Source organism: Patagioenas fasciata, chromosome 2 (genome assembly GCF_037038585.1).
Source record: "Patagioenas fasciata isolate bPatFas1 chromosome 2, bPatFas1.hap1, whole genome shotgun sequence".
Lineage (NCBI taxonomy): Eukaryota > Metazoa > Chordata > Aves > Columbiformes > Columbidae > Patagioenas > Patagioenas fasciata.
In genome coordinates this window covers 69,977,498-69,987,174 of record NC_092521.1, presented here as the reverse complement: position 1 = coordinate 69,987,174, position 9,677 = coordinate 69,977,498, and the positions used below count along the sequence as shown (strand labels likewise).

At 35.9% G+C, this 9,677-nt stretch overlaps 1 protein-coding gene across 5 annotated transcripts in view; it reads right to left on the bottom strand.

Moving 5' to 3' along the window:
• Positions 1–2,890: 2,890 nt before the first annotated feature.
• The window catches only part of PTPN3 (protein tyrosine phosphatase non-receptor type 3), a 171,720-nt gene continuing 164,933 nt past the window's right edge, over positions 2,891–9,677 (bottom strand). For all 5 annotated transcript variants that reach the window (XM_071804386.1, XM_071804387.1, XM_071804388.1 and 2 more), the window contains one exon: positions 2,891–6,606. In XM_071804386.1, coding sequence (XP_071660487.1) covers positions 6,529–6,606 — 78 coding nt within the window. In that variant the 3' untranslated portion in view covers positions 2,891–6,528. The remainder of the gene's footprint in view (positions 6,607–9,677) is intronic.

Genomic DNA, 9,677 nt, shown 5'->3' with positions numbered 1-9,677 from the left:
CACAGGTCAGTGGAATATAAGCATTGATATTAGTAATTGATTTTGCAAAATCTGGATTTGAAATACATCTACATTTGAGCACATATACTAATTTGCCACCTAATTTCTACAGAAAGTAATTTAATTTCTATTAAAAACTAGGAAAGGAACAGTTACACCAGATTTTTATTCATGTATGTGAATCTTTGAATTAGAAGAGCACTGATCAAGAATAACTCAACTGTTACCAAGCTAACCTGCTGCATAATTGAAGCAAATGAAACCCATGAAAATTAACACCCCTGGTCTGAGCCTTTTTCCCCTGCAAATGAATGTTTGGCTTCGCTGTTCTTGCAAACTCATGTAGATACACTTGACTGTACATGAAACTGGGCTGCTCTGGCTAGTTAATAAAGGTACAACCCCACTAAGGTCAATAGAGAGTGCTGGTTTACTGAGCAGGCCTTTGGTCTCTTCCCGAAGGAAGGCAGCCCTTTCTCCTTCCATTCTGCAGCCAGGACTTCTGAACCAGAGTTGCAACCAACCCTTCCCAACAAAGTTGAGAAATTAATCAGGTAGCTAGGCCAATATCGACTTTTCTGTGCTTTAGTGGCCATACTGCTTTCCAGTTGAGAACTGTTTTAGTTTATGACTACACAGATGCAGCCACAAAGAAGATTGTAAGCTGCTAGAAACTATTTTTTCTTTGTAAAAGGTATAAGTGTGTTTCGTATAGATTTGGGTAAATAAACCTTCCTTACTTGAAGATCCAAACTTTTATTTTATTTTATTTATTTTTTTAAGCATCAGTTCTAGTTCAGCACAAGAAGACTTCCTAATGCTCAGGAGAGCAAGCTCCAAAGACTTCCCATTTACAAAATGGTTATTTGACAAAAGGCTGATAGAAACATGATGCTAGACTGGTTTCAGTTGGTAAGTGATGTTAGGCAATGGATTTAGTAGATCTAGCAAAGCCTCTTAACGTGTGTGGCATCCTCACTACTTATCCAGCCACAATCAGGTTCCATTTATGTCTCGGAAAAAGACATGAAATGAAAACAGCCCAAGTAAGTTTTAGAAGGAATAGATTTGAATTTTGTTTAATGTTACTTAAAAACACAAAGCAGTAATTGTGGAAAAAAATAATCTTAAAATTATTTTCTAGGTCAGTCTGACAAAAATTAAAACCTATCAACAGTAGGGCTCTTTACTAAAGAAATCGTTCTAAAGGAAATGATGCATTTAAAACATACAAAAGTGTTTCACAAAGGGAAAAGAAATATTGCATTTCCTACACCTATCTTGCTGTTAAAAACATTTCATCGGTTTTTATTTTTAAATTTTAAATAAGAACCAGGTCTTATCTGCCCTGAACAAAACATTTCCTACGTGCCTTTTTGAGATATCTTTGATTTTTACCACTGTTAGCAGCACTGTTTGAATTCCTCAGAGAGCAGCTCAGTTCAGGCTGGTCTGAACAGCCCATTACACCTTCAGCAGGTTAAGTAATATTGTATCTTAAGCAACAGCCACATCACTTAGCCTGTCTGCAACAAAGCCAGTTTTACAGCTGTGGGAAACCTCAGGACGTTTTTATACGGTAAAATAATGACAACTCAAGAAACAACATCATGAAAGCCAAGAAAACAGAAGTTGAGCAACTAACAGCAAACTGAAGTCTATTAAAATAAATGCTTTAATATTTCAAAGAAGAATTTAATGAGATTAAAAACCTGCAGCTAAACTCCAAATACCACACAATCTAAGACTCTTATCCAATTCTCCCACCCAAGTAGTCTGCAACAAAATGAAGAGAGTCAATAAAGGCACATTCTACTCCCCATTCCCAAAGCCAGCTCTTAAGATGAATGTCTTTTAAAAAGCAAGACAAAATAAAACAAAACCTCACAATAGTTTCTAGTCTGTTAACGACAGCTGAAACTAAACAAGCAGTGTCAGCAGTCCACACAATGTGCTTTTTCTAATTATTTTCTTGGTTCTCAACAGTTGCTCTGCACAGTAGTGGTCAAATCAGACCACCACTGTCACAGGGTTAGTCTGAACTGAGAAATGGTTAAATCCATCAATATCATGTGCAATATCATCAATATCAAATTGCATTACATTGCTATAGTTCAACTGTTACTATAACACTATTGTTAAAGCAGAGAGTCACCTGAGATCGCTTAACACTATCAGTGTCAGAAATTAAATGCGAGATAATCCATTTAATCAAAACATTACGTTTTATACAATGAATTAATCATTCACTTGGCTTCCAACTTCCTTTGAACAAAGTATTTCGTGACACAACTTTACCTTCTGTATAGTTTCAATTAATAAATGCTTTTAACCAAGTAGACTAATTGCAGGTTACCAACTGAAACACAAACATTTCCCAATGCACATTCTTTCTGGAAAGGTTTTATGTGAATGAGTAAAATAAACTTGCACTTGAATGCTACATTTCAAGACATAGCAATAAAGTCATTATCAGTGAAATAACTATGTTTAAATTTTAATTGACTGAATATGAACCATGTGTATTTTTCGCACTTCCAATCAGTGGACTATTTATGCATTTCGTCTGACACATAAGAACATTATCTACAGGGAAGAACTTTTGTTGCAAACCAGTATCATATCATGCTTGTAATAAAGCAAATGCATAGTTCTTTAGATATTTCAGAACCACAAATATATATATATTTAACCAACTATTGCATAGCAGAAAAAAAGGAATGGGAAACAGAGAACCAAATGTTAAAAAAATGAGTGTATATGAAGAGCTATTGCTGAATTCTTAAGTACATTCTGATTGCATATAATTTAGTACCAACACTTAAGACAGGATTAGTGACAGCAAAGCTCTGGAAATTTTTTTGATTATTTTTCAAAACACCACCACCAATCAAGATTTGGTTGTATTTTAATGATTCATATCTCATACATCCTGTTACACAAAAGGCATCCAAGGTTTACGGCACCATTTTTATTATTTTCAACACATGGTAAGATCTGTCCCTCCTACCCTCATCTCATCTCATCTCAGAAATGTTCCACTGTGATACTTCTGAAGACACTATGAATAGGCATTTTAGTTACTTTTGTATCAAATATAAAGTCACTTAGTTAAAATCTGTTTAATTTTGAAGAATAAATGTCAGTGTATTTCAGAGTCATGAAAAACCCCGAAGGCTTATTCCTCCATCTTTATCCACTGCCATGCTAGAAATTTTGAACACTGTCATGAGTACAAAAGCACAGGTAAAAATTGAAGGTTAAATTCTTTATGAAGGTTATACAGAACCTTGACTTCACAGCATTTTCTTCTGTTTGTCAATTGTTTGACAGTTAAAAATTTTGTGTTGAGTTCTGCCTTCCCCCTCCCCCCCCCAAAAAAAAAAAAAAAATCAAAATCACCTGTCTTTTTAATTTCCTAATTCTTGTAGAAAGACAATCCAGCATGAAGAAAATGCTTTCATAATTATGCTTTCATCACCAGATCTGATCTAAGGCATACATCATCCAGTGCAAAGTCATCACATACTAGAAAGAGAAGACAAAACCCCCTTCATTGTCCCCTGTGGACCCTACAGGTACATGTGCAAAACCCAGCAAGACTGAAATAAAGATGGACACAATTTACAAGACACTAGCATAATCAATATTTGCTCTATGGTTTTTACAAAAAAAAAAAAATCAAATATTACAGAGATTACTATTTTTATAGCTTTGAGTAGTCTCTCAGTGGCCAGGAATTTCAAACAAGTTATTCAAATCCAAATAAGAGTTCATGAATGGTATTACCTAAACCATGTAAGTTTACCATAACAAGAGCAGCATTCGTTGTCAGAATATGACCATCATCATTTAAACACACACATACTAATGTAAGTCAAGCCTCTACCATGTATCTTGACACTGGAGTCATAAACGGAATAAATGTACAGCGTTTTGGTAAATACATATTCAAAATGAACTAACATAAATAGCAATAGGAATATAGCAATAACCTTGAACACAAACAGTAAGTTTAATCAAGTACTTCCACGAAAGAAACAGATATTGAAAAAGACAGGCTCTCAATCTCTCAATATTTTCTTATTATTTATTTCCTTGCCTTTTTCACTTCTTGAAAAACTATTAACTGCAAGTCATGGCAACTGCAAGGGATGACTTTGAGACTTGGGCACAACAAAACTTAAAAGCAAAAAAAAAAAAAAAAAGAGACATTTTAACAGAAAGGCACACACATAACAAAAGGGAGGCTTTTGTTAACCACCCACTCAGCAGGCACAGATTCTTTAGTGTCCACTGCTCCTCCAGCAGGAAAGGGTCACTCTGTTTTCTCACTGCTCAACATTCTCTCCAACAGCAGCAGGCAGACAGCCCTTGTACAACACTTTTCCACTCTCATTAAAAAAAGAAAAAAAAGTCTCCTGAGCAACATGTGGATGTCCAGTATCATTTTGCATTTGGGGTCACAGACAGATTGAGTGATCTGATACAGTTCAGCAAGTTAAAAGTGAACCAGAGTTACGGTCTCTTGCCTTCCAATCTGCGTCCAGTCAAGGAAGAGGATAATGATCCAAAATATTACAAAAACTTCAGTGAAAGTGAAATCTGGAATGCAGTTTTTATGAATGAGCAAAAAACGTATTCAGCCTTCAGCCTAACAAAGCCAAGAAGCTTTCCACGTTGCCAATTACCCTGCATGTTCCATTTAAAACTCTTTTGATCAATAAATAGTAACCAGGTATCTTCTTCACCTATAACTAATAATGTAATCTTGAAGAAATGACTAATCCTACCAAAGACAAAAGTCAGCAATTTTGCACATACTACATTCACTTTTCAGCTCTCTTCTGGGAAAAAACATAACTTTCTGGTAACGTGAGAGATGCATGTTGTGCAGCTGTGGCAGTTTCTACAATGAAACTCCAGATATAAATGATAATATCCATAATAGAAATCATAATTCTAAAATATATCTGAATAAGTGTGTATATACACCTAAAAAGAAAATTATCTAATTTTCTCTTTTCTACACGTATAAACATCTGTCTAATATGCCCCATAATTTTTTTTCCTTATTTAGGACTAATCTTTTAAATAACAGAGTTTTAAACAGTCCCTCCAAATATTTTTTTAAACACTTTTCAAAAATGAAGAACTATCTCAGGGTAATCAGAAAGCACACACAAAATAAATTAACATCATACAAATGTGGTTATATTGTTCAGAAAGTCCAATTCTCCCATTTGAAATGAAATGGAGACCAGTGTACCTTAGGGTGAATTATTCATCAATGTACAAATTCATTCTCTCTTTCTGTGTAAATCTTCATGTGAATTTAGCTGCATTTCCATAAAGCAAGAGAGACAGTAAATCCACAGAACTCTTGCAAGAGGGAGTTGTGTTTCACTGGATAAGAGCAGGTTTTACTGAAGGGCAGCAAGTCAACATTTTAACACCATCTGACCACCAGCAACAGCTGTGCCCTTGTAAGCTTCACACCTTGAATTAGCAGCAACATAATTTATGGGTTCAGTAGTAATTTTTCTTCCAGTATTGGGTTAGACTACTTCGCATATACAGTAAATCGAAAGTCTAGGACTTGTGTGCAACATTAATCCACATTTACATCTGAGAACTCATAAATATACATGGAAACAAAGGTGACAAAGAATTAAACCTCATTTTAAGTTAAAATGTTTTCACTCTACGTATAAAGACAGTAGTGAAAAACAAGTATAAATGAATGGACAGCAGAAACGGAACAAAAGGAGTAAAATAACTAAAACTGTAAGAAGTAGGTCACTGCTAAAAGGGCAACTTGCAATTAAAATTGATCAACAGAAGATGTAGATTGTACCATCTGCAGAAATGCTTAAACGCAGCATTATTTTGCACATCACATACAGTAGATGTGGTTCCTAAGAAGCATATTATAACAACTGGCATACTTACTAATAGATTTATGGTAACTGAATACTTACTTTCTCCAGCTCTTAATATACAGTAGTTATGCATTAGCCTTTAAAGCTCTTCGTCAGCCTTTTAGAAGTCAAGGTTACATTTCCATGAATATATAGTGTCCCAATAAGAAAGTTACAAATATTCACCTTCAGTGAACTTTCATACAATAAAAATATATTAAATACCCTCTTAAGCTGAATCATTTCAATACTGTTAGCTTTCACTTTGCTATTTCAAAGGAAACACAAGGATCTTTGTAACTTCTAAAGTAAAGGATGTTTTAAGGCAGTAAAAGATATGTATTAAGGTTTCCATGATTGTTTATGGTTGTCTATGTGAATAAAGCATATTACACACAATTGCTCTCATATGTTTATCTACATGACTCCGTTATACTGTACATGATTTAGCAATCTTCTTGAGAAATTTAAAGTGCCACAGTTCAAATGTGCTCATCTGTCTTTTCATGGGCTTCTAGTCCATTCTAGTTGCTTTCAGAAAAAAGCCCCTGATTTACTCAAAGAGCAGTCTTTTAGGTGAAAAAATAATTCATCCCTCACTGCTGTGCTAACTGGAATCCAGTGGTCGAACCAATCCTTCTTTGTAAACACGAAGAATAGCTTCACAAACAAATTTGTATTGACTCTGTATAAGAAAGAAAAAACAAAAACATTTAGTTTAGTTTAACAATTAGTTAAACTCCTGATTGTATAGTAGTATTTAACAGGACTAACAGTCCAACTGCTTCCTTTTCTCCTGGACAATGACAGGAGAGGAGATACACAGAATGAAGGAGAAAATCCAACTCTCCTGGTTGTGTTCACAGCATTCACAGGTAACATTTACTCTTCTACGAAGGACAAGCATTAAAAAAAATCTCATACCATCTATTTTTTTTGGTACTGTTAATCTGATTATTACAAGTATTCTAACCTTACCAATTCTGCAGTTACATATTACTGAACACATTAAAGTTATGTGACCAAAAAAGCATTTAAAATTACAATATAGGATATATAGGCCCCATTGCCTTGCTAAAAACTTTTTTTTAAACCAACTACACTACTGCAGAAGACATAGTTGCTTTATTTCGAATTTGCGATCAGACCACACATTTCCTTTTATAACTGAATGGGATCAAAACGTTTAGAATTAATATTTTTGAAGACCAGCAGCCACATTAATTTTTTCTGTCATCCAACCTTTTTCGCTCATTTAGTTCTTACGAAGTCTGCAGAAATTAGATTACTGTTTCTTTTCTGAATTATACTATTAGAAAGACTTCTTTCATGATCTTGTGATGTACCCATTTGTTAAAAGCAATTAGGCTGTGAGCCTCTTTCTGAAAAGCAATGCAAGGATACATTTGTAATAGGACTAGTGCAGAACTTAAAAGCCACATAGCCTAAATAATATTTTTTCATTAGTACAATCCCAAGAACACAGGATGATGGAAATGTAAAAGAACTTACAAAGATCAAAGTATACCCCTCCTCTGAAAGTACTTTCTAGTACTGCCAAAACGCCCAAATGAACACCTTTCTCAAAAGCTCGATGTCATACATTCAGAGATGCGCAGCTTCGCATTTTCTAAATCCCTTTTTACATCTTTGAAATCTTTTCCCAGCTGGCCTTGTATGTCAGCTCTCACCAGCTCTCCAGGAGCCTCTGGAAACACTCTCCCAATATCTCCCAAAGGACAGGGCTAAAAGATACCACTTGGACTGTGAAGGACCTTAGGTTGCATTTAAATATCAGTAGTTAGGAATGTTATTCTCCGTAACCTGCAATACATTTTATCTTAAGTACATAAAAACCTAAAGAAAACTTGGGGATGGAAATTAATTTTCTGTATCTTGATTTTCCTGCCTTTTCTTCAACCTTTCAGTCAATTACTCCCACCTTCAATATCACTCTCTTCTTTTGTCTTTATGTCTTAATTACCTTGACTTTTCTCTTCATTGTTATTGTCATTTGTGTATTCCTACTGCCTGAACAAGCCAAGTGTGATATTTAGAGCTCTGTTCAATACTTTGTTAACTCCTTTGTGTCATCAAGTTACTGAACAAATAGGAATGAACACTTGAGCATTGCTTCCTCTGACTCAGACTCTGACTACTTGTTTTCTTATCTGTAAAGTGTATTCTTACTGCTCACTCAGCTGATAACTAGTCCTGTTTGTACATCTTAAAGCATTGCTTTCTTTACTGTTTAGTATCTCTAATTGCTATTTGATGGAACATAATGGTTATTTTTTATTTTCTTTTTAAATGAAAGGCCATACAGTTACAGAAATTTTGTTGTAGCCTTATTGTCTTGGTCGAAGCTTTCGTTTTGCTGTTCCTGATGACCAAACTACAGGTCTTTGAGAAACTACAGTTTTCAACATGATTAACAGCAGACACTAAGCTGACCAGTTAATAGTTCTGATGAGTCCATTCGTACCATCCCCCGTCTGATGGTAACTCATGCATCCGGCTATGCATATCATCTTAGAGTTGGAGCACACACACAATCCCCCCAGGGCAGCTGAACAAGCTTCAGGCAAGGCTATTACAGCTGAACAATCCCTAATGGCCTCTCTCAGAAGCCCACAGCCGCATATCAAATCTGAAGCAGCGGGGCTAGCCAGAATGCAGGTATGGGAATGCAACTGAGCACCCAGGACACATCAAAACGTGAATATGCAGTTCTTTATATTCTGCTTTCTCACAGTTTAGTGCTTGCTTCTGTGTCTCATATACAGCACAGTTACGCCAGTTCTGCTTATTGGCTTTTGACAACAGTATCTGCAGTCTTCAGAAATAACAAGAGAATTTAATTTCACAGTATTGCTGCTACACATCATCCCTCTCCAGATTGTGCTGATAGTAAACTGTGGAACACAGCCAGTGAGGTAAAGAATCCTATTTTAGATACTCAGTTTCCCACATTTGGGGTCTGTCTGTCTGTATTTATTGCTATTCCCCATATTCTTCAGTTATGTCAAAGTGTCAAGCGCAAGAACAATTTCTGCTGATTCCTGTTCTAATGGGAGGTAACTTGGTCTTCTGGCAAGGTGAAGTTTACTTCAGGTTCTTATGTCCGATTGTCAAAAAGGCAATCACTTCTACAAAGGTTAAACCTGAACTTGCTCAGTTCATTTTTGAAACTGAGGGGCTTAGACAGGTACAACTTCATAAGTCAACATTCAGGTCCCTTAACCTTGAGACTAGCCTTTCTCCTCTCACGACATCTTGTGTCTTAAGCTCGACTTTCATTTCTGCAAGGAATTGGCAGGGGATTTTTCAGAGAACTCCCTCCTCAGCCACACAGTCCCAATGCACATCCAGAGAGTGCACTCATACTGCAATGAACAAGAATCCCAGCAGCAAGCATGAGCAACCTCTGCTCACAGAGCACTCTAATGATACACTGACACTTTCACACCCTTTGATAACACAAGACTTTTTCCCCATCTAATCAATCATAGTGCTTGCTCCTGTAGTCATTAATCTGTTAATGAATAGAATTTGTTTTCTCAAGTTACCTTCTTCCTTCCCTCGATCAAGTGGAAACCAAGGCATTTTCTATTGAAGATGAGACACAGAAATGCCCAATTTAAATGTTGACTTTGTGGGTCTAAACCCCTTTACTCCTATTAAAATACTAGAGAGAGTGCAGAGGAAGGCGACAAAGCTGGTGAGGGGCCTGGAGCACAAGTCTGATGAGGAGCG